General features: G+C 35.3%; 1 protein-coding gene across 1 annotated transcript in view; it reads left to right on the plus strand.

Moving 5' to 3' along the window:
• The window catches only part of TOPAZ1 (testis and ovary specific TOPAZ 1), a 69,492-nt gene extending 44,260 nt beyond the window's left edge, over positions 1 to 25,232 (plus strand). Inside the window, exons 13-20 of the mRNA XM_004277891.3 lie at positions 3,277 to 3,343; positions 4,403 to 4,577; positions 5,283 to 5,383; positions 7,828 to 7,993; positions 13,124 to 13,288; positions 14,880 to 15,083; positions 19,689 to 19,872; positions 24,772 to 25,232. Coding sequence (XP_004277939.2) covers positions 3,277 to 3,343; positions 4,403 to 4,577; positions 5,283 to 5,383; positions 7,828 to 7,993; positions 13,124 to 13,288; positions 14,880 to 15,083; positions 19,689 to 19,872; positions 24,772 to 24,991 — 1,282 coding nt within the window. The 3' untranslated portion in view covers positions 24,992 to 25,232. The remainder of the gene's footprint in view (positions 1 to 3,276; positions 3,344 to 4,402; positions 4,578 to 5,282; positions 5,384 to 7,827; positions 7,994 to 13,123; positions 13,289 to 14,879; positions 15,084 to 19,688; positions 19,873 to 24,771) is intronic.
• The last annotated feature ends 1,197 nt before the right edge of the window (positions 25,233 to 26,429 follow it).

The following is a 26,429-nucleotide window of genomic DNA, read 5'->3' on the forward strand; positions in this document are numbered from 1 at the left end:
TACTTATAATCTAATAATATAGTTATTTATTTTGTTGCTCAAATTGTTCCAAATTTGACCTTTGGGAATTCCTTCAGGTTTGTTCCTACATCCTTTCATCATTTTTTTTTTCGTTTTTCTACCACTTTTGTGTTATTTGAAGCCTCAGAATTAAGTCTCATCTTCTCTTTTCCCTGCTCCAACATTGGCAGCAACCATTTCTCCAAGGAGCTCTCGTTCCTTTTATTAGAGAATGGTATTTCAAAACCAAGACCTGAATGTGTTCATTGCTGCTAGAGTATCATTGCAGCCAGGTCTTCTCAGTGGACAGGGCTAGGAAATGTATGTATGTATACACAACATACATACACACACAAGATATATATATTTATTTCTCTATTTTTATATATATTACAAAAAACATGAGTACATACTGATAGCTTAATTCGAATCCAGCACTACAGGTTCATCTTAGCCATCCCTTTTTCATATTTATAAATTCTTTCTCCAACAGTGAGAAACCTGACTCTCATTATCTACAATATATTTGCTCATTTATTCAGTCTTACGATCCACAAAAAGTAGTTTCAGAACTGCTAACCCATACCTCTGTGGGAAAAAAATTTAGTACATTTTTAGTATAAGGTTATTATAGTATTCAGCCAAAATATTGCTTCCTAAGTTATTTTGTTTAGTTCTTTTTTTTTCCTATGCCCATTCAATGTGATTATTCATTTGTAGACCATTTAGGTTTATTTATTACTGTTTGTATTATATTTTCAGTTATCCCACATCCTAGTTGGTTTGAATTATTTAGGGAAGTATGTGAAAAATTGCTGTCTGTTCTAACAGTCAATGCTGTACTAAAAAGATGCAATGAGCAATGTTACTCCAGTTTACTCCTGCTCCACCGTTTCCATTTCATCCTTCTCTCTACCTCTTTTCCACCTACATACTGGAGGTAACCAGTCTTTCAGTTTTATCCTCTTATAATGAGCAGATGTGTATGTATTTTCTTATATCTACTTCTTTATTACATATAGTGTAGAAAATAATGCTCTTTTTTTTTAATTTGCTTTTTTTCACTCAGTATATCCTGGAAATCAATCTAAATCAGTCCATAGAGAAATTTGTCATCTTTTAAACAATGCAGAGTACTCCATTTTATGGATATACTTTAGGTTATTCAATCAGTGATGGGTATTTAAGTTGTCCCCAATATTTTGTAATTTAAAACAATGCTACTGCTCTTGGATTGGAAAAATTAATATTGTTAAAATGACCATCCTACCCAAAGCAATCTACAGATTTAATGGTATCCCTATCAAATTACCCATGACATTTTTCACAGAACTAAAACAAATAATCCTAAAATTTATATGGAATCACAAAAGACCCAGAATTCCCAAAGCAATCCAGAGGAAAAAGAACAAAGCTGGAGGCAGACCCCTCTCAGACTTCAGACAATACTACAAAGCCACAGTAATCAAAACTGTATGGTACTGGCACAAAAACAGACATGCTGATCAATGGAACAGAATAGAGAGCCCAGAAATAAACCCACACACAGTTAATCAGTTAATCTTCAACAAAGGAGGCAAGAATATTCAATGGAGAAAAGACAGTCATTTCAACAAGTGGTGTTGGGAAAGCTGGACAACTTCATATATTTAAATCAGTAAAGTTAGAACATTCCCTCACACCATATACAAAATAAACTCAAAATGGTTTAAAGACCTAAATATAATGACACCATAAAAATCCTAGAAGAGAACATAGGCAAAACATTTTCTGACATAAAACGTAGCAATATTTTCTTAGGTCAGTCTCCCCAGGCAAAAGAAATAAAAGCAAAAATAAACAAATGGGGCCTAATGAAACTTAAAAGCTTTTGTACAGCAAAGGAAACCATAAACAAAGACAACCTACAGACAGGGAGAAAATATTTGTAAACGATGCAACCGACAAGGGCTTAACTTCCAAAATATATAAACAGCTCATACAACTCAATATCAAAAAACCAAACAACCCAATCAAAAACTGGGCAGAAGACCTAAATAGACATTTCTCCAAAGGAGACATACAGATGGCCAACCTGAAAAGATGCTCAACATCGCTAATTATTAGAGAAATGCAAGTCAAAATTACAATGAGGTATCACCTCACACCAGTCAGAATGGCCATCATCAAAAAGTCTACAAATAATAAATGCTGGAGAGGGTGTAGAGAAAAGGGAACCTTCCTACACTGTTGGTAGGAATGTAAATTGGTACAGCCACTATGGTGAACAGTATGGAGATTCCTTAAAAAGCTGAAAATAGAGTTGCCGTATGATCCAGCAGTCCCATCCCTGGGCATATATCCAGAAAAGACGAAAACTGTAATTCAAAAAGAAACATGCACCCCAGTGTTCATAGCAGCACCATTTACAATAGCCAAGACATGGAAGCTACCTAAATGACCATTGACAGATGAACGGATAAAAATTAGGAACTTGTCCTTCCTTTTTAATGCTCTGGAATAATTTATAAAGCATCGGGACTAATTACCAAAACTGACCCCATAGTTGGCTGTCACACACTATTGTTAGTTTAATGGAACCCTCCTCTTTTCTCCTTTTCTTCTTCTCCTCTTCCCAGTTGCCAGTGTGCTTCTCCTTTCATTTTTGTCTTTTTTTCTTTCCCAGAAGCTATCTATACATTTCACAGATCACTTTCTTTAAATCATACAAAACTTTTAAGTTCCTTCTGTGTGGTTTGTGTTCTAATATACCCAGACAGTTTTTTTCTTAGCATTTTCAAATTTAGTGTGGACTTTGTCTTTGTAATGGTAGTTCTTAATCAATGTTAGGTCCCTCTGGTAGTTTCCCTTTTTGGTTCTCCCCTACAAGTATTTTTGTTTGTTTGCTTTGTTTTGTTTTGGTCAGTATTTGCTTGCCACAAATCCTTATGGACCAGTGAGAGTGAAGTGGGAGCAGTAGAGATCAAGTGCTGTGATTTAATTTTTTTCTCTTTTTAATCACAATTATCTTAAAGTTTTGACATTCTCTGTCTTCAAGTTAGGATGAAGGTATGATTTCATGTGGAATTTGCTTTTTCCTCCTCGTTGCCTGTGGTTTAGGAGGAAATAGTATAAGTTAGGTATCTGTGCAGTCGCCATTTTCTTCAGCGCTGAATAATTTTTATAGTATATTTCTCTTTCTCCAGTCTCTTAGGTATAATTTATAGAACAGATGAATTAGGACCAATATTGACTCTTTGGGTGATGAACATAATTAACCCTTTTTTATTGTTAAAGGTTACAGATGAGGCAGTTTATAAAGAACTGGAAGTGTGATTTAGAGTCAGCCTTGAATGAAATAGAGGTATGTTGCTTATCTTTTAAATAAATTTCTGGGATCTCCGAAAACCAATAACAACAAAGAAACTTTGGATAGTAACCCAGTTTTAGAAAAGTTTTACAATGCGGCTGTTACACAGAGAAAAGAAGGAAAAGAAGTTTAATTTTTTGCAGGTTAATACTTTGAAATGCAAACATAATTTCTAGAGTTGTGAACTGTTCTAAAAATAATTCTCGAAATAGTTCAGTTTAAAATTGACTTATGTTAAGCTATAATAATCTATAGCTTAGCCTTTAATTCTTGTCACTAGGCGGACTCCCTCAGTGCACAAATGACTTGGCTTTCTTGTCGAGATCCATAGGTGGCTGCAGTATGTGACATGACAGGGTAAAGCCAAGGTCATTGTGCACTCTCCAAGCATTTAAAGTCTGAATAAGAAATAGAGGACTTTCAGGATGACTGTACTTTTTAATTTAAGATCATTTTTGTACTCATTCTAGTAATTGTTGATCTAGTCTAAATTAGAATTTATATCCTTGAAACAATTTTTTGTTGGCATGGGAAACTTTCTCAGTTTAGAATTGAAAATAATAGGAAGATAGTAAGTTTACTGAAATTTACCTTGTAGCGCCTTTTGTAGAAGAAATGTAATGCCCAAAATTATGTGTGGGCTGCAAATCATAAATGGCCAACTAACTGTAAAATGCAGTCTCTAAAAGTAGTAAAATAGTGTATTGCTGTGGAAGTAGCTCAAATCATGCTGCTAATCATCTGTTTTCCTTAAATCTATCTCCACTGTGTAGTTCAGGTTTGAGGGTGACATCATTAAGTACATTAGGAGCTAGATAATTAAAACAAGTGTATGTTGACATCTGGAACTTATAGAGGCATTGCTATGGACAGAAAAGCAAATTGTACAGTAACATGTTACTGCTGTTGTAACACTTGTCAGTAAGTTTATAAGGTTTGCAGAGATTGTCTTATTAATTTCTGTATATCTGATGCCTGCATGTGCCTACCCCATAATATGTTTGCATAAATGACAACTTGCATTTTTTGTTTTCTTTTTAATAATTCTCATAGCATTATAAAGAAAAAGGTGACTGGACCAAATTGGGAAATTTATACATTAACATAAAACTGGGCTGTGAAAAATTTGCAGATTTCCAGAGATTTTGTGCTTGTATTGCTGAAACACTGACAAAAGACTGTAAAGAAGAGAGACCAGGTGTTCCATTTTGTGAATTCGCTGAAACAAGTAAATGTCACTGTTTTTGTCTGAGTATTGTGTGTTAGGGTGATACAGTGTTCTTTATTATTGATTGATGGATTGACTAGTACAATGTTCATAACATGTAAAGCTCTTAATAGTCTCCATGTTGGAGATAAGTTAACACTGCAGTTTTTAGATACTTTTCCTTGTTTTTATAAATTTTTCCATCTATTTATTGTTAAATTAGATTATAATGATAAAAGGTCAATAGAATATCAGATGTTTCATGTTCTTATTTTTCTTTTCATTCAGATTGGTAAAACTATTGCGAAGAAATTGTAGTGGAGCATCTGAATTTTTGAATCATTAAGTTGTTACTATCTTCACTATTGCCACGTCAACAAAATTCGTATATTTTTGAGACCTTTCTTTTTACATCAGCTCTTCACTGCTATATTCTCTGTCAGGGTCGGCAAACTCTGTAAAGGACCAGATTTTAGGCCTTGCACGCACAGTATATAATCTGTGTCACACAGTTTTCTTTTCAAACAACCCTTTAAAAATAAAAACCATTCTTAGAATCTCAACAGGCTGTACAAAAACAGGCCACAGGCCAGATTTGGCCCATGGGCTATAGTTTGCTGATACCTGGTCTTTGTGGTAATATCACTAATTCCATATTAAATTTGCCTTTTCCATCATTCTAAGGGACTGTTTCACTTTCTTCCATATACCTACTTTGTGTTTCAGTTAGCAAAGATCCACAAAACAGTGAAGTAGATAAAACTTTGCTGGGAAGAATTGGAATCAGTGCTATGTACTTCTACCACAAGCTGTTGCAGTGGTCCAAGGTACTTCACTAAATTTTATTTTGGCTTGGTATATAGAGTGTTAGTTTAAAATTTTTGAGCAGAATATAGGTTAACCCTGAAAATTTGCTAATAATTTGCTAAAAATTTGCTAATAATCATTACGGGTGGCAAATCGAAACTTACACAATAAGTGAATTATTAGGTGGTATATTAGGCAAATACGGAAAGGAGATGGCATGAGAAGAATATCTGTGACTACTATGAAGAATCTCAGTATAAGGAACACTTAGGAAGCTGTGCTAAATATCGTATTTATTTGAAGCACCTTTCAATTCAGAATTTATCTTGCCAGCTCTTGAGTATTGGTAGTATTATAATTTTGGAAGCTCTCTCTTAAGATGAACCCGAGATGCTAACAATTAACAGAACTCTTCTAAAATCACTTCTTAGGATGCTCTTGAATACTGTATACCATATATCTTCATGTCTACCTTTGAGGCTTAGCTCACCATAGAAGTGGTGTAGTGATTCTAGACCATATTGTGCTATCATTGTTTAGATTTCCCTGAGGTGGTGGTGGAGTTATAGATTCAATAAAGTTAAGTAAAGTAAAGGACAGAAAAATCCAAAATAGGGAGAAGTGCTGAGGGATGGAGAGTAAGATGGTTGAGAGTGGGGTTACTATTGAATCAACTATTAAAATGTATATTTTATTCCTTCCTTCTTTGTATAAAGAGGTTATTTCACAATTGAAATAATATTTAAGGACATGGTCACTCAGGTACACATACAAAATTCATGAATTTTTTTTAAAAGAAAATAATTTTTAAATAATCATTGTACAGAAGGTCTCCAGTCTCCAACGTCTTCTAAGCGGTTTAGCACTTATTGTGTGGTAGGCCTGGGATGGGCAAAATGTACCTTGGCTCCGCTCTCACATTCTAGCTTAAAGTCTATCATAGCATTAATTTCTTGGGTATTTAATGCTTGAGAATTTGAGGACTACCTAGTTAGAAGACCCCTTTTTAAAACTCAGACTGATTTTGCTGAAATTTTAGAGTATATTTTAATTTTATTTGGTTTCTTTTTAAAGATTTATTTTTGATATGGAACATTTTTAAAGTCTTTATTGAATTTGTTACAATATTGCTTCTGTTTTATTTTGGTTTTTTGGCCATGAGGCATGTGGGGTCTTATCTCCCCAACCAGGAATCAAACCCGCACCCCCTGCATTGAAAGGCGAAGTCTTAACTACTGGACCGCCAGGGAAGTCCCCTTTATTTGGTTATTTTTATTTAGGATATAAGCAGTTGGTGAATTTGTGCCCTTTTCTTTTCTTTTTTTTTTTTTTCCTGGCCGTGCTGCACGGCATGTGGGATCTTAGTTCCCAGACCATGGATTGAAACCATGCCCCCTGCAGTGGAAGCACGGAGTCTTAACCACTGTACCACCAGGGAAGTCCCAATGCCTGTATTTTAATTTTAAATGTTAACTATCTTATTTAGAATGAGTATTTTATTATCTTACTTAGCATGAATTTTTTAATGAAACATTCTATTTTGAACATAAAAGTAAAACCATTGAAATTAAACTTAAGGTATCCCTTGAAAAATACACTCATTTATACAGTCAGATTGAAAGTACTTTGACATCATAATATGCATCTGACTCAAAATAGCATGTAATATAATATAAAACAAGAGTCTGAAAACCAAAAGCCAGATCTGGCCCACAGCCTGTTTTTATACAGCTCATGAGCTAAGAATGTTTTTTACATTTTTAAAGATTTAGAAATTTAAAAATAACCAAAAAGAATATGCAGCTGACCAAATGTGACCTGCAAAGCCTAAAGCATTTACTGTCTGGCTTTTAATGGAAAAATTTTGCTGACCTTGGTATAAAATAATAACACATGTCCAATTTCTGATGTCTACCCTAGAGACAGCCTTTATGTAGACAATGTGAAATAATTAGCCTATTGACTCAAAAAAACAATTTTCAGACAACAATTTTATCCCCCCCCTTTTTTTCTATCATTTTCTATCATTCTTTATCTAAATTTCATATGAAATAATCTTTTCATTGACTTTCCCTCCTGGATCTCAGGGTGATCAACAGAAGAAGAGCAAAAACATAGGATGGGTAGCTTTCCACATTAAGGCATGAAATCCTTTTGCCAAATGAAATCTTTAGAGGAGGCTCAGTGAATAAAACAGATGAAAGGAGAACCGATGAAAGGGGGCCCAGTGGTGGGCGTGGTTAATGAGACAAAGCCCTGCTTGCTCACCTTCCCTTTCCATCTTTGTGGCTGAGCAGGAAAGGGCTTAAGGAGAGAGTCTTAGAGCAGTTTGACAACCATCAGTCTAGAATTATTCAAATTGCATAATTGACTTCTATATAATTATCAGTGACTTTGTACCTCTATAATACTCTTAATGATTGATACTCAGTGGGTTTTTTTGTCTTTTTTTTTTTAACTCTAGGGAAGGAAGGTCTTAGATAAACTATATGAATTAAAAATACATTTTACAAGTTTAAAAGGACTTACAGGGCCTGAGAAGTTAGCACCGAGATGTCAAATTGTGAATATTGCAGCAGAAATTTTTCTAAAAAGTGGAAGCCTAGATGGCGCCATTTGGGTGTTAAGGGGTAAGTTCTGATATATGCCAGCATGAAATAATTTGTTAAGCTTGTTATAAATTCTTGGTTTTGTAGTTACCTCAAGTTGATACTGCATTGTGGGTGATAATTTGGTCTAAACCCCTAGTGATCATGCGGGTAGGAAAGGTTGTTATATAAAATGAAAGGAGAATGGCAACCTAGCTTTAAAGAAGAAACTGTGTGAACCTTTGCTGAAAAGTTAGTTCTTACTTTGGCCTAAGCACTGTATAGATGCTTTACCTGATTATCTCAATTAATCTTCATAGAAACCCTATGAGTTTGGAATTATTACAATCCCCATATTATTGATAAGAAAATGTTGTCAGAGACAGTAAGCAGCTTGCCCAAAATGACATAACAAGTAAGGAGTGGAGGCCGGATTTAATCCCAGACAGTCCAGCTTCAGAGCCCAAGCTTCAGCTGCTGAGACAGGGAAATCCTGATTGCAGTCTGCATAACTCTATCTTTGCATGTGCCGACAACCATGGCTCCAAACCAAGACAGTAAAGATTATTTCCCCTAGTAAGTCAAATCATCTAATAGAAATTGCGATGAAATTAAGCCAGCAGAAGCAACTAAGGTTAGTTTGGCATGAGGTAAATAAAATTTAGAGAGCACAATAGTAGCACAGCATCTAATGTAGCTTTGGCTACTTGGACCATCAAGCAGATTTTATTTGATAAAATGAGATAGATAAGAATGAAGAAACTTCGAGAATCTCAGTTTAGGTGGAAGATGGAATAAACTCACAAGTAAATAAAATAGAAAACTTTTACACTAACACACAAAACTAGCATGCATACATATTCATATATACATAAAATACCGTATTTGTTCACTGCTGAGGGTTTATGGAATATAGAGGTTGTGATTAGACTTCGTGATCAAAAGCTTGTTGGAAAAGGTTTTCTTCAACTTAACAAATGTAACCAGTGAGTTTTCCTAGGACGGGAAGATTAATCAAAATAGAAAGATACCACACAAAATACAAATATACAAATACAAAATAGAATGTGCATAAAAATAGGAAGTAGCAAAATGCAAGCCAGAGCTCACAAGCTCTGTGAGAAAGAAAAAATGTGGCAAGAAATGGAAAGGGTAAAATAGTTGGTAAAAATGGGCCTGGATGATCTTCTGCCTAAAAGTTTCTGGCAAAACTAGTCTATCTCAAACTAGAGACTGGGGGAGGGTTTGTGGGAGGGGTGTGGAGTAGTCTATGGAGATTTTAAATTTTTATAATTTTGTTGTTTCAATTTTGAGATTATCTTTCAAAATTCTATCAGTTACAAACACAGGATTTTCTTTTGCAGTGACCATTCCAATTGAAAGTTATTTTTCATAAGTAAAATTTTATTTCTTTGAAAAAAAAGGGCCCACAGAAGTATGTTAAGTTGTCCCCAGAATTTTTTGGTTCTTCAAAGGTTCTGCAGTGAACAGGCCACTCTCAAGAAAGGAAATACAAATGGCTTGATCTCACTTGTAATAAGTGAGAGTAATACTCACTTGTATTAAGAGAAATAAACATTAAAATCCTAAACACCTGTCAGACCGCAAAGATTAAAGTTTTGTGATATGCTTTTCGTGAGGGTATAGAGAAATGAGCCTTCACATATATTGTCTTTAGGGGCTTTTTGACAAAATATCTGTCAAAATTTAGTAATGCATATTTCCTTTAATCTATTAACTCCATTTCTAGGAATTTGTCCTACAAACACATTTATATCTGTATACAGGGGTATGCACTGTAAGTTATATGGAATCTCTTTTTTAAACCATCAACAATGATAACAAAGAATTCCAGATAACTTAAGTGTCTGTTAAGGGTGTACCAGTTAGTGAAACTGTGTGACAGCCATATGATGGAATAGAACGACATAGAGCTGCAAATACTCATTGGAATGATCTCCAGGATTTACCACCAAGTGAAAAAAGGAATGTGCTGAACGGTGTACACAGTATGCTACCACTTCTGTAAAAAAATAAAATGCATACATACATACTTGCTTTATACCCTTAAAATACTTGCAGAAGGATGCACAAGAAACTAGTAATAGTGGGTGCTTCTGGGAAGAAGAATTGACTGCTTGGAGGACAGGGATGAGAGGCATATTAACTTGTTACATATTTTTTCTATATTTTTTCCTTTTAAAAATATGTGCATTTATTACCTACTAAACTTTTTAAAGAAGGGGTTTACATACACTTACTCATATTTGAGTAATGTAGAATATTTTATACTTTTTTTTTTTTTTTTTTTTTTTGCGGTACGCGGGCCTCTCACTGTTGTGGCCTCTCCCGTTGCGGAGCACAGGCTCCGGACGTGCAGGCTCAGCGGCCATGGCTCACGGGACCAGCCGCTCCGCAGCATGTGGGATCTTCCCGGACCAGGGCACGAACCCGTGTTCCCTGCATCAGCAGGCGGACTCTCAACCACTGCGCCACCAGGGAAGCCCACATTTTTATTTAATGGGTGGCAGCCATTATGCAGCAGTCCCCAACCTTTTTGGCACCAGGGACCGGTTTCGTGGTAGACAATTTTTCCACGGTGGGGGGGCGGGGTCGGGGCGGGGGGAATGGTAATGCCAACAATGGGGAGCGGCAGATGAATCTTTGCTCGCTTGCCCGCGCTCACCTCCTGCTGTGCAGCCCAGTACCGGTCCGCAGCCCATGGATTGGGGACCCCTGCTCTATTGTTTGGGCTTTACACATTTTCACTTTCACATTTTAAACTCTTTTTCAGCATTGTTACCTTGTATCCTGGCAAATGAACAACAAATTCCTACCTTGCCTTATATACCCTTACCAGCATTAAAAAAAAAACCTTAAAACTATAATTTTATAATTAAGGTTTGGAGGCTGAAGAATAAATGTCTTAACTTTCTAGAATACAAATTTTGTAAAAAAAAAATTTATATATGCTATTTATTGAGAAACTGCTCTTGAATTTTTAAAATAACTTTTATTGCCTTTATATAAGTAATACATGGTTATTACGATTTAATAATATGTTTTGCTTATCCACACCTTCTTATTTCTCTATAATGAAATATAGAGAAATTTCTATAGAGAAATAAGAAGGGGCGGATAAGCAAAACTGATGACAAAAAATCCTTATTCAGCCAGCCACCCAGTGTTATAAATAACACTATAGTGTTACTATACAGACTCTTTAGTACCTTTCATTTTCATCAGGCAACAGTCTTTCTGTGGACATCTTTCTGTGAAAGGGAATATTCCTCTACAACATCACTTAATGGGCTGCATAGTTTTCCATCTTATAAACAAATATAGATAAACATAGATACATAGATATGTCCATGAGTCCACTTTTCTTGAACTAGCTGGTTTTTAAATTTCTATGATAAACAAAATCCCTACTAAACATCCCTGCTAAATCTTAATTATGCCCTTAGGATAAATTCTGATGGAATTGCTGGGTAAAGGTAAGGGCAGTTTAAAGCTTTTTGATAAATGTTGGCAGATTTGCCCTTGTTGCCATTCAGATTTGCAGCAAGTTATTTTGAGTTAATTAGAAAGCCTCCCTTTGTGAGAAAATCCTTAGAGAACAATTGCATAGGTATTGTCTATACAGTCATTGTCCTGTTAGGGATCACAGGTGCACATAAACAGTCCAGATGTTAGTGCCCAATTTTATGTTTTTTAGTTACCAGACAGACTGGCGCACTTCAGTTTATGCAAACCCTAATCTGGCTATTCTGAGCATTCCATTCCAGGTGTTACCTCTGTGAATAGAATACAGACGTACTCTACACCTTTAGAAGTGTTGAACTAATTATAGTCATCTTGCCAGCATTTCAAGATGCATATTATGAAGGAAACACCCTTGCCAAATTCATTATTATTTTTCCTATCTCTGTTAGTTTGACAGGATAAAAGTGATATTCACTGGTTTGTTTTGCATTTAATTGCTCATTAGAAAATTTAACTATTTTTCTTTTTATTTCTATTTGTACTTATTCTTTTGTGAATTACCAGTTCACATTCTTGGTCTGTTTTTTAATATTAGTATTTCTCATCATTATTGATATAATCAATTGAGAAGTAAATTAATGAAGGTATCTGTCTAAATGAGTTAATAATTGTAAAGCACTAATATTTGTAAAACACTGCCTCGTAGGTAGTATAAATCAAGTCAACCAGTCAAGGGAGCTCTAGTAATTTAAAAACAAGCTCCTGCTTTAAAGTTTTCTACTCGATACTTAAGACTTTATGTGGCATTGTATACTTGATTATCAAATCTTTAATACTTTCTGTATTTACTCTGCTGGGAAGGCCACAAAAGAAAAGGATTGACTCCTGCTCTTACTCCAGTTGAAAAAGAACACAGGAATGTGATTTGAATGTTACATGACAACGTTTCATTATGTGTCTCATTATGTGTAAATGATTGAGGGAATTAGGTAAATGGTAAAATGCTGGCATTTCTAACATGTTAACACCTCCGTGTTCTATACTACAGTCTTCCATTGTTTTTCTCAATGTGAAAATCAGGGCAGAAATTAAGGAACTTCAGCATTATAGGTAATATTCTCTTTTCTTTAAGCTGTGTGATGGGTACCTAAGGATTCTTTTTATTACTTTATTATTATACTTTTGTAACTTCCATATGTTAGGTATTCCTCTGTACATAGCAAGTATTTTATTTAAAAATTTTTGAATAGGCAGATATTGTGGGGGAAAGCTGCTCCCCAAGAATACCAAAACTAATTAAATTATGTATTCTTTACTGTAAAATTGTTTAATTTGTCTACACAAACAATATTTTACCTTATAATGTATACTCATTATAATCTGAACATTTTGTCATATAAAAATAATCATTAACTTCAGAATCAATAACTGATTGGTACATTTAGAAAAACGAAGAATTAGTAAAAAGGTAAAAATAACAAAATGGTCATTAGTTGCATCTTCTTAGGATGATGATCATCACTATATAAGTTGTTTCTAATAAATTTGAGCTATGGTTATCTTTCTGAGTACACATATTTAAGTTTTTCCACTTTCTCCAAAAGATACTTAAAAACATTTGTTGTGATTATACTGTTAAATGTAATTTTCATGGTGTTAAGTACTTGTACTTTTTCTTTTTGTAAGAGTCAGAGTGGGTCATCAATACACCACTGTGGCCTTGTGATAGACTGGATGTGCTCAATCGGCATAATCTGCTCTGTACAATTGCACAAGAAATTTTAGCGAAGAGTCTTTACAGACAGACATTTGAAGTTTTGCAAAATCTACCAGGTTTTCAAAATTCTCAAGGTATGTTTTTTAAAAAGTCTAGCTTAATTATCTCTGGCCCATCTGGTATTTAATAAGAAACAGTTCTCCACCTGTTTTGGTTGAATTTTATATTCCAGCATATATTTTTAATGATGTTTTTTGTAAAATGTGTTTTCTGCCAACTGAATATGCTTTCCTGATGATTTAAAAAAAAAAAAAAGAACAAAAACCAGAGATGCTTATCTTTTATCAGCAGTTCCTACAAGGAGCATTTCATCATTCCTTTTCTAACCTCTGTCAAGTCATCAGCAATCAACGTTAAGTGACCCCAGCAAGCTTTATACTGTGCCTTAAAATAATTTTTTGCATTGGCATAATAAAGAATACCTTTTCTTTTATCACTTAACAAACAGAGAACATAGTTTCCATTACCTTGGAACATAGGAAAACATGGAATAGAGGAAGTTAAGCAGGTGATGGGTTCAAAGAAAGAGAATGCCAGTGTGGGCAATGGCAGGCAGTGCTCTTGAATGCTTGCAAGTCATATGTCGGCAGCAAGAGAGAGTCCCTGTGAAGGGAAACAGCAAAAGCTTTGGGTCAGGAATGAGCTGGGCAATGGGTTCAGAGTGGTGGGTTAATGTTTAATGAAAACGTTAACTTGAAGGCCTCCCCTCAGTGCTTTATCACTCTCCATTTTCCCATGTATTCCACTGAGATACTGTATTGTCATTAACATTCTTATCTGATTCTCCCTCTAGATAGTAAGCTCCTTAAAGGCAATTGTTTTCTTTATCGTGGTATCCCTGGTACAATGGCTGCTGTAGAACTGGCTTTTGATATACAATTATCGTGATAATGAAACAAAGTATAATAGTGAGATCAAACAGATAGTTGTGCCAGATTTTGGAAGACCTTGAATGGCAGGCTAAAGGAATTTTCTTCTCCATGTGTAGTAAGGGGTCACTAGAGTTTTGGCGCCAGGGTGTTACATAATGGGGTTGGTATTTTCGGAAAGTTCCTCTGGTGGTAATGTTTAGAAAGAGACTAAAGGTAAGGAGATAAATTTCCTGATAAGGCCTAGACCACTAAAAAGTCCTAAAGTGATAAAGACCTAGAGTCTAGGTCATAGACCCACCTGACTGAATATAGGGGATAAAAGAGTTGGAAGTATCCAAGGTGACTTCACTTTCTTCTGAGTGAAAAGCAGAAAGGAGTAGACATACCCAAGAAAGGAGGTTTGCTTTTTTTTTAAATTTTAGAGTGAATATTTATGAGTGGATGATTTATTTTTAGTCGTGGGAAAAACAAGTCTGAGGTCTGCACTGTAGATAGAATGCAAACAGAACCGTGCAGATGCAGTCACACTTGAGGACCATGGACAGAGGTGTTAATGTAGCCTCTGAAATCATATCCCTTCCACATTCTCCATTACAAAGTGAATGAACCGTTTTGCTTTTGTTGAATCTTTTGTTTCTTTGTTAACTTAGTATGTAAGATGATTGCATTCGGGTGACTCTGACTCTTATAGCAGGTAGGAAAGGGCCAAGGAGAGCAGAGGAGAAAGGAGTAAGAGAGAAGTTTGAGAGAAGATAGATCAGTTTCACTATATCAATGATTTTTTTCTTTTCAGAAACTGTGGAGGTCTCACAGTATAGCCTTCTTTTTAATAAACTTCTAGATGCCTGTATAGAAAGCAACAGTCTTGGTATATCATCCTCCGTAGCAGAATTCATGATTTCAAAGAGCATCCCTATTGATTTTTCCTTTCTTAGAAGATTAATTACTTCTTTAGGAAGAAGTTGTTTATGGCTCAAAGCCAGAGCCCACTACAAAAGTAAGTTACATTTTAAAATTTTAAATTTTGATATATTGGTTTTGAATTTGATTTTCTAACCTGAAATCTATGTATAATATTCATGGCGGGGCATTAAATATGTAAAAAGAGCAGTTGATACACATTTAAAAATAGTGGTCTACATAGATTTGTGCTCTTTTGAACCACGTTATTTCTCATTTCTAATTGCTGTATTTTTATTTCTTTCTATGTTGGCATGTCCACAGGAGGATATGAAAAGGAAATAAATGACAGAATTTGAACCAGTTTGGCATATTTTATAAATATGTAGGAGTAAACCAATTGGTAGAATGAAGCTTAAGGAATACATATTTATCCCTGGTATATCCCTGATCTTTTTGGTTAGAATATGTTATAACAGGCACATAGGAAGTACAGAGGGCGTCATTACAACGCAACATGATATATAACAGTTTTTCGCATGGCTCCTAGTAATGTTTACAACTGTTCCTCTCTAACAAGTAAGCCTAGAAAACGAATATCTGCTCTAGTCCCAATCTCCTTGCAAGTATTTTAATTAGAAAACAATTCTGTGTAGAATCTAGATCTAGAAAGGAATTCTCTTCTGCCTTCATGCAGTAATTTGTCTTAAATTTCCATTTCTACCACTATCAACTATATGACAAACATTTGAGTACCTACTCTGTGTCACCACTGTGCCAAATGTGTCAAACATCCCAGCCATCTTACACCAACAAAAACCTCTCTGAACTTGGAAGTGTTTTCAGTGTTCCCAGCTGTGATCAGTTCAGCAAGTGGTAACTTTTTTTTCCCAGTGAAATGGGAAAGAAACTATTAGTGTGCATTACAGGTAGTAAAATAACATATTATTTGATCAAATTTTCATTTCAGTTACATGTATTCTTATATGTGTGCTAGGGCATTATGTAAAATGTATTTCTTATTGTAGGTTACAATAAAACGTTTTGAAAGCAGAATTTTTATAAAAGGATGATCAGAAATTTAGAGGCAAGGTGGAATTATTTGTTCATAACACCTCATTTCAATTTTGTTGTTATGTTTCAACTACTTATACTATTTCCCTGCAGACTGCTAGAAATCACACCACAAAGTATATATGTATTATTTGCTATAACTTCTTGATTTTAGTTTTTAGAATTGATGTTAATGAGGTATTTTTTTCAAATAATTGTGCAATTTGGGAAAAATGCCATCAGAAGGCATTTATGTGCCGCAGGAATAACGTGTTAACTTGGAAACACATAAATGAGATTTCTATGAATCTTTCTGTTTTTTAGTTGAAAATAAAATTTTGTATTAAAACAGCTAAACTTAATCATTTAAAAAATTTTCTGTTGACAGCTTTATTGAGATATAATTCAAATGCCACACAGTTCACCCATTTAAACATGTACAATTCAATGGCTTTAACTTATGCAAGTGAGGTTATAGGGTAAAGAGTATTTTTGTTTTGTTTTGTTTTTAATGTGCCTGAGTTATAAAATGAAGTGAGTAATTTATAGTCACTGATCAGTCTTCAGGACATCTCATTTCCTGACAGTGTTGACATTTAAAATATCAGTGGAACTCTCTTTGGATCTGTCTTCACACACAGGTTAACACATGCTAGGAAAGCCTTTCCGTGACTTATAATCACATCTAGTAGTACATATTTGATTCTGAGCTTACAGTTAAGTTTTCATCAAGGCACTGTTAAGGCTGTAGTACCAGTGCCTTTGTTTTGCTTTTTTCTTTAATATTTTTTACAGCTTTATTGAGATAATTTCACATACCATAAACTTTACACAGGTGAAGTGTACAGTGCATTTTTATTTGTTTGTTTGTTGATTTTTGGTTGTGCTGTGTCTTCATTGCTGCACGCGGGCTTTCTCTAGTTGCAGCGACTGGGAGCTACTCTTGGTTGAGGTGCGTGGGCTTCTCATTGTGGTAGCTTCTCTTGTTGCAGAGCACAGGCTCTAGACACGCAGGCTTCAGTAGTTGTGGTACATGGACTCAGTAGTTGCGGCTCATGGGCTCTAGAGCGCAGGCTCAGTAGTTGTGGCACACGGGCTTAGTTGCTCCGCGGCACGTGGGATCTTCCCGGACCAGGGCTCAAACCCGTGTCCCCTGCATTGACAGGTGGATTCTTAACCACTGGACCACCAAGGAAGTCCCTACAGTGCATTTATTTTTATTTTATTCACAGAGTTGTGCACCACAATCTAATTTTAGAACATCTTCAACACCTCTAGAAAAAGAAACCCTGAACACATTTATATTCACTCCCCATTCCATGTATGTTTCCCACCCGACCCAGTCCTAGGCAACAATTAATCTATCTCTATGGATTTGCCTGTTCTGGGCATTTCACATAAATGGAATCATTCAATTTGTAGTTTTTTGTGACTGGCTTCTTTTACTTAACATAATGTTCTCAAGGTTTCAGTGTTTTCAAGATCCATATCATTAGCCTATATCATTATTTCTTTCCTTTCTAATTACTGAATAATATTCCATTGTACAGAATTTGTTTGTCCATCCATCAATTAATGGACATTTGCTTTGTTTGCACTTTCTGACTATTATAAGTAACACTGCTCTGAACATTCACATGCAAGTTTTTGTGTGGATGTATGGTTTTCATTTCTCTTTGGAGCAGAATTGGTGGCTCGTATGGTATATCTATGTCTGGCATTTTGAGGAACTGCCAAACTGTTTTCCAAAGAAGGTATCTGTTTTACATTTATATTCCCACCAGCCATGTATGGAATTTCTAGTTTCTTCACATCCTTGCTGAGTCTTTTATTTTAGCCTTCCTAGTGGATATAAAGTGATACTTCACTGAGGTTTTGATTTGCATCTTCCTAATGACTAATGATGTTGAGCATCTTTTCACGTGCTTATTAGCCATTTGTATATCTTTGTAGAGAAATGTCTATTCAATCCTCTGCCCATTTTTTTCTTTGTGCTTTTTTAAATCGAGGCGTTTTTCTTGTTTTTTCTTGTTGAGTGTGTTAAGTATGTGTGTGGGTACATATAAATACATACAATTCATATATGTATACATGTACTCTACATACAAGTCCCATGTCAGATATATGAATTCAATATTTTTTCTATTCCAGGAGTTATCTTTTACTTTCTTGATGGCTTTGCTTGTGTTCCCTAACTAACCAGAAGGAAATTGTCCAGGGACAGCAGAATTGCCTTCCTGATGCTCCTGATGTGCTTACCTAGTCCTAAAAATACGGCTTTTCTGTCAGAACTGAAAAGTCGGGAAGGGAAGATGTTATTAGTATATTTTTTCCTTACTTTCCCCTGCTAAAACCAAATAGGAGTATTTTTCTTTTCACGTTTGATTTTAGGGTAAAAGATAATATTAGTAAATTTCTACTTAGTTTCTTGGCTTTTGTTTTCCTCTTCTGCTCAGAAGTAAAACAGGTGTGCATGTAAATTATACCTACCAATATTTAGGAGTGTTAACGAGTCAATCGTTTGTTGGTCCTGGCAGTGATCTAGGAAGGTGGGACTTCCTAGTGGTTACGATTCCAAAATCTGGAGTCAGAAGGCCAGGGCGCTTACCCAAAGCCCCCCCATCTATAATATGGGAGTTGTTGTACCTAATTGCAAAGGTAGTAAACTGTCAGGTTAAAATTAGATAAAACCTGTGTGTTTAGCTCAGGTACCTGGCGTATAGTAGGTCCTCAAAGATTAGTCATCATCATCCATATTAGAAAGATTTATTGAAGAAATTTAACTTAATAAAACATTTTAAACAAATTTTACACACAGATTTAAATTGGTTTCAGTAAAAGACAACAATATAATATTGCCTATATACAATTTGGATGTCCTGGACTGATGTATAGGGGATTTCCCTGTATGTCACCTGTAATAAGCACCTAAACAGTTTAAAAGTTGAATCTGTTCTTTGGAAAAGCAAAATTTTTAGAACATGAATTGGAGAACAACACACTGAGCACCTACATGATGGAAATGTATCTTACTCATTTTTATATCTAGTGTTTAGCACAATGCCAGACATTTGTAAGAACGGCAAATATTTATTGCACAAACTTTAGCAGCACTATAAATAAGTACACTCAAAAATACTATAAAACTGTGTGATATAAAGTAAAATCTTCAAATTATAATTTCTATTTTCTTCATTTTGGATTCATAATTTAAGATATGTAGTTATATATATAATTATATATAATATTATATATATAATAACTGTATGTAGTTGCTATTAGACCCAGATCCCATTAAAACAAAACCCAAGTAGCTATTCTGGTTTTTTAGTTATTCTGAAATTATGTTGTGTTGACTATGGCTTAAAATAAATGGACATTTGCTACAATGAGGCTCAAAAGTTCTTTTTCAGGGTTTGTTTTTTTTGTAATTTCTCACTTCATGTTTAATGTTTCAAAACCATTTTACAAAGAATGATCTCAGTTGTACTAGGATAAGCTCACTACCATATAATTTATGCAATAAATCTGCTTTGAATGTGAAGAATTATTCTGAAACAAAAGTAATTATCACCTGTGGATATTTTGGAAGTCTAGGTTTTCACCTACTGGGGTTTTAGTAAAGTTTGATCTGTTACTTGACTTTCAGGTGCTCTTTCATTGGGTTGCTACCCACCATTGGAGGGAAATTTATACCGAAAACTTCTACTGATTCCTTCCTATTTGTCTGAGATTGAAATGCTTTTAGCTATTGAAATCTTCATGGTATCTAATGCTAGTAGTATTCAGAGTCCTGGAACTTCTACACAGATGCTGCAGATAGTTTTAAAAAGGTTGGTTGAAATAACTTCTGACTGCATCCTGAAAGCAGATCATGTCCCTACACTTGCCCTAGGATGTAAATGTTTTATTTGTTTGTATATATATAAACACTTATATATTTATATACTGCATATTTATATATTCATATACTTGTGCATGTGTGTATTGGCAAACTTTGGTAGCATTTATACTGAGAAAGGATTTTACGTATTTGAGGTTGAAATCCAAACAAGTTAGTACCTTTCAGTAAACATTTTAACAACTTCAAAGATCTTGTTTAGGTGTTCAAAGAGATGGGTCTTTTTTTTTTTTTTTTGGTGGTACGCGGGCCTTTCACTGTTGCGGCCTCTCCTGTTGCGGAGCACAGCCTCTGGACGCGCAGGCTCAGCGGCCATGGCTCACGGGCCCAGCCGCTCCGCGGCATGTGGGATCCTCCCAGACTGGGGCACGAACCCGCGTCCCCTGCATCTGCAGGCGGACTCTTAACCACTGCGCCACCAGGGAAGCCCGAGATGGGTCTTTTTTAGGTGTGGACCTTTCTCGTGTACTGGTGGTTTTTAGTTAGGTACCTAAAAGTTATCTTTTTGGTCAACACAAAAGATCTAAGAACCAGGTCTAAAAGGGAAATATATGATAATTTATTAGGTTCAGTCAAGAATCCTGTTCAAAATAAAGAGCAGAATAGCATACATAAACAGGTGCCTAAGGAAAACTTGTATTCTAATATGGAACTCTCATGAACACCTTTTTTTTTTTCTTCTAACGGTATGATAGTAGGCCATTTGATTATTTTTATGGCTTTAACTTTACAACAATGAAATATTCGTAAATTTTAAAAAGTATTTTTCTTTATTTGATGCGGGTGGGATACTGGAGAAATGAAAGGTCAAACATCTATTGAGGAATCCATACTTGTCTATATATTGTGTACTTTTATTTCAAGAACTGATTTAAAATTCCTAAAAGGATGCTATAATAAGTTATTATGCCATTTTACAGACTGAATTAAGTGAATTTCAGGGAGGTATGAAACTTGCCTAAGGCTATCCAGCTACCAAGCGGTAGAAGTGAGAATTAAATCCAGGTATACCTATAAAAAAAAATAAAAATAAAAAAAAAAAAGAAGGCGAGGGCAGCACCAGGGTGTGGGGTTGTTAGTTTTATAGGGGTGAGTAATTTCATACGCTGATGAGTGGGAGGAGTATTCCAGCTATTTTGGGGAAGGGGTGGGGATTTCTAGGAATTGAGCCACCGCCCACTTTTTGACCTTTATGGTCATCCTTGGAACTGTCGTGGCACCTGTGGGTGTGTCGCTTAGCTTGCTGATGTGTTACAATGAGTGTATACTGAGGCTCAAGGTCTAGTGGAAGTAGACTCGTCCGCCATCTTGGACCTATTTTGTTCTAATCAGTTTATGTTGTGTCCTCGGGCTATGTAATTCTTTTAAAGGTTGTGCCCTGCCCCCTTTCCTCCTGTTTCATATTGAATATATAATATTTACCAGAAAAAAAAAAAAAAAAAAAAGAAATGTCAGTAGAAACGTCTAAGACTGAAATACAAAGAGAAAAAAGAATGAAAAAAACAGAACAGAATATCCAAGAACTATGGGATAATTACAAAATGTGTAATAAATGCACAGGACAAATATTAGGAGAGAAGAGAAAGAAAGGAGCAGAAGAAATATTTAATGTAATAATGACTGCAAATGTTCTCAAACTAATGGAAGACACCAAACCACAGATCCAGGAATCTCAGAGAACACCAAGCAGGATAGATACAAAAAAAAAAAAAAAAAAAACCTATTCCTAGGCATATCATACTCAAACTGCAGAAAATCAAAGACAAAGGAAAAATCGTGAAAGTAGCCAGAGGAACAAAAATCCTGACCTGTAGAGGACCAAGGATAAGAACTACATCAGACTTCTCTTCAGAAACTATACAAGCAAGAAGGAAGTGTAATGAAATATTTAAAGTATCAAAAGAAGAATCCCAGGAACTGAGAATTCTGTATCTAGAGAAATTACACTTCAAAATTGAAAGAGAAATAAATGCTTTCTGAGATAAAAAAAAAAAAAAAAGAATCCTGTTCAAAATAAAGCCATCAGCCTAGTTTCAATATTTTAAAATGTTGTTATAAATGCATAAATATTATAATGTAGCTGTTGGACCAGAGTGGCATCCCTTCAGATAATTTTGTTCAAAATCCCAGAATTTAGTTTTACACCACTCCAATTTCTTGTCAGCTTTATCTAGGAAACTTGTAATATAAGGATCTCATGGGACTCCTGTTTTGGCGTTTCTTAACAAGAATTTTGCTTCAGTTTACTGGTGTTAGAAACCAGATCCTCAGACTGAATATTCTGTTAGTTATCTATTACAGTGTATAAGTTATCCCAAAGCTTAGTGGTTTAAAATAGCAAGTATTTTCTTAGTTTCTGTGGGTCAGGAATTTTAGAGTAGCTTAGCCAGATGGTTGTGGCTAGGGGTCTCTCATGTCACTGGACTCAGGATGTGGTCAGGACCTGCAGTCACCTACTTGATGGCTTCACTGTGGCCGGAGGATCCGTTTCCCAGCTGGCTCACTCATGCCTGTTGGCAGGAAGCCTCAGCTCCTCACCACATGGGCCCCTCCATAGGTTCCTTAAGTGTCTTCATGACACAACAGCTAACTTCTCTCAGAGTGAGTGATCCAGGAGAGAGAACACAAGGAGGAAGCTGCAGTGCCTTTTGTGATCTTACATCAAGAACTGTGAAGGCTCTGAGATTCCACCCCATTTGCAGGCTGTAAGTCAGCCTGCCATAGTTTCACGGATCCTGGCATAAGACACAAGACCTCCTGGGTTGGAGACAGGACTTTATTACTCGTGGCACAGCAAGCAGCATGGTTATCTGCATATTTGTATCTCTTCCTCTTGCTCCCAGGTTCCACACTTGGGCCCAGATGGATACCTGCACATGCAGTGGGTTCCATTACATGAGAGGAATCCTGAACTTAGGAACCCTAATCTTTTACAATGGGTAATAAACATACCTGTCCCTTGCTCTTCAGATGGAAACGCTATCTCCACCTTGTAAGGCTGTAAGCAAACCTGTCTTTTGCTCCTGAAGGAGAAACTATCTTTGTCTTTCAAGGTTGTCCACTATATTAAACATCCTTGAAATCTGGAACAAGGGGTAATCAGTGTCTCTGCTCTCAGAACTTCCAGAAATGCAAGGGACCATGAAAATTGATACCTAACAATCTAGTGTCCAAAGTTGTGCATCATTTCTGCTCTATTTATTGGAGATAAACAAGTCATTCAATCCAGCCTACACTTAAGGGGAGGAGAATTTATTTTAGGTCCACCTTTTTTTTTTAAACCCACTAAAATTAGCTTTTTTGTTAATTTTAGTGGGTTTAAAAAATTAACAAAATTTGTTAATTTTGTTAATTTTCCTGAGGGCCTTCTGTTTACAACTATGCACTACAGTTGCGTGAGGCATTTGGGCTCTCCATTATCCTAATGAGGGTTTGGTTTTCTCATAACTTTCCATTCCCCAAATATGCAGCCTGTTTATTCATTATTGAATTTGTGGGGTATTTGTGATGCCAGCACATAACTAGTGACATGCCTGGATCTTCTATTTTGTCCTAACCAATATTGTTTTCTCCATTACTGTTATCATACCAAGCCCTGCTTTGTTACATTAACCTCTGAGAGAGTTTTTATTCATCTTAAGACTTTCAGAAACTGCATATAGTTGGTGTATGCCCAGTCTACCAGATTTCAGGCACCAATCCTAAGCCAGAATGTACTAGAAGCGGCCTGACCAATCTTTGCTCTCTATGATCACTGATTCCTGTTCAAAGTGGAAGTCCTTACTCCCACCACTCTGTAGACCACACTGTTGTGCTAACACAGGTAGGCTCATACTCAGGCCTTGCTGCTGAGCCTTTTAGGTGCCCAGAGAAGGATGCAGTGAACACAGAGAGAAAGTGATGCCTAATAACAGCTACATCTCTATTTTATATACTTCTTACTCCCTATCTCATAGGAGAAATAGCCATAAGGTATGAGTTTTATGAAATTTGGTGACTGTTAGATAAGTTATTTTAAAATTCCAGCACTTTAGTGAAGTACCTTAAATCAGGACTGAAAATAACTTAGTAGAAAGTTATTCAGATATGAATATACTATAAATATTATAGTATACTATAATATAGTATATTATAGTATATATATATACTATATAATATACTATATTATAGTATATATATACTATATAATATACTATAATATTATACTATAAAAATTTAGTATAAAGGCATACAGCTACAATTTCTGTTACCAGATGTGAGCTACAAATTAAGTATATGCTTATAATTTAAAATAGCCATATCAAGGTAAAACACATGAATGTTAGTAACTCCAAACTCGATTAAATTTACTATTCTTTTATGAATTATAATGAATAATTATACAGTTGTTAATTTGAAAATACAAAGAGAGAGGTTATTAGTTGTGTTCTAGATCAGTGTTTCCAAACTGCGGGTTGTGGCCCATTTGTGTAGTGAAATCAGTTTAGGGGGTTGCAACCATTTTATTTTAAAAAATGAAACAATAGAAAATAGGGTCATAAGGGTAAGTCTTGTTTTGTGAAACTTTTCAGTTTTTATGTATGCAGGTATATATTGGGTCACAATATAAAATGTCTTTATTACTGTGTGTCATGGTCAAACAAGTTTGAAAGCCACTGTTAGAGTAAAAAGGGGCTTCCCTGGTGGCGCAGTGGTTGAGAGTCCGCCTGCAGATGCAGGGGACGCGGGGACTGTCATAGCTTAGAACCAATAAATGTAAATTACTATCTTTTGAAGAAACTATATAGCTTCTTTTTAGAGTTTCTGACTTTGTGAGGTGTTCACTTTGTAGATGTGAAGAAAACAAATCTTGGAGCAAGGATGATTATCAAGCTGCAGTGGAAAGATTAATTATGGCTGCTCGTATATCAGATCCAAAGCTCTTCATTAAGCACATGACCGTCAATGTTAATAAGGAACAGGTTTATAGTTTGGAACATTGTTCTGCCCTGAAATGGTTGAAAGAGAATATGAAGTGGGCTGGAAAGGTTTGGCTTTTCAGTAACCATTAGTTATTAAAGGCTTTTTTTTTTTTAAGTTCAAGTAATCATTGATGAAAATAAAGACAGTTTTCACTATATTCAGCTTTTGCTCTTTATTGATTTATAGTACGTCAGTAGCTTTCAAACACTAAAAATTTTGAGGTATGCAATTTATAACAGTTTTACCCATACTGCAAATGATTTTTCAGATTACTTTTTGACATCTCTTTAATTTAGGTAAACCTAATATGGTGAATCCCAATTTATTCTGAAATCCAAACAATGGCAAATCACAAACTGAGTATTGTGCAGCATTTAATAAGAGGGAGACATAAAGGGGAAAATATTCAAGCAGGTGTCTGGAGCTTTCAGAACAACCTTTAGGGTTATGAAGTAGATTTGGTGAGCACTCAGTCCAGTCTCTAAAGCCTATTGTACATTTGCAAAATAGAATAGTAAAATAATACTGGAAAATGACTCAAACACTAAAATTCCAGAGTACCTTCTGAGTTATACCAGAAATTTTAAATTATTCTCTAAAGTTTTCCTTTAGTATATCTTAAAATACTATATGTATCTTGAAAATTTGTAATTTATGTACATTAGGTATGACTAAAGAAATCAGTATTTTAAACAAATATACCAGAACCTATCCAGACAAGACTTGTACTTTTCAAGCCACCTTGGGAAGTTTAAGCTTCTTTTCTGAACCCATCTGCAGAATCTGTAGCAGTCATTCTCCAAGGTGGTCATCCTCAATCCTTAATTTGATACTTTAGATTTGATACTTTAAACCATAATTTAAATCATTTAGAGAAAATGTCTGAGTAAGGGGAGTAATAAAAGAGTAAGTGGTAACTAAGGAGACTGAAAGTATTTCTTAAAGGGGTTCCCAAAATATGGTAATGGCAGCATCACTGGAATAAGTCTATAACTTCACAAGAATAAAAAAGTTAAAACCTAGCGCTTAGCAGAATGCCTTACTATGATAAAATGTGGAATGAATACTCTCATGAATGGGATATGGGAAGTAAGGCATAAGTAGACATCAAGAAAGAGGCCCCCCCCAAAAAATAATAAAAAATAAAAAAATAAAAAAGAGGCCCAGTTCTCTAGTATGAACAAATTGGGTGACTAACTGCCATTACTGAAATTCAGCACCTAAGAAATAAATTGGGTTCGGAGATTACCACCATCAGTTTGAAGTGCCTTTGAGGACAAGTGAAGAACGGTAAGTGGGCAGTTATAACATTATGCTGGTGGCAAGGATGTATTTGAAAGGATGAAGATGCGAAAGATGATAAATTAAGCTTTTAGGAAAAATGGGATTGGATGGAACGAACCACAAATTGACCAGATGGTTTCTAATGAATGATAAGTCAAGAACCCTTAGGGCTGGAACAAAGGGAGGTTGGTTGTTTTGTTTGTTTTGTTTTTTGGTATTCTGGGGGTATTTTTTGGTTTGGGG

The sequence above is a fragment of the Orcinus orca genome, chromosome 10 (assembly GCF_937001465.1).
Source record: "Orcinus orca chromosome 10, mOrcOrc1.1, whole genome shotgun sequence".
Lineage (NCBI taxonomy): Eukaryota > Metazoa > Chordata > Mammalia > Artiodactyla > Delphinidae > Orcinus > Orcinus orca.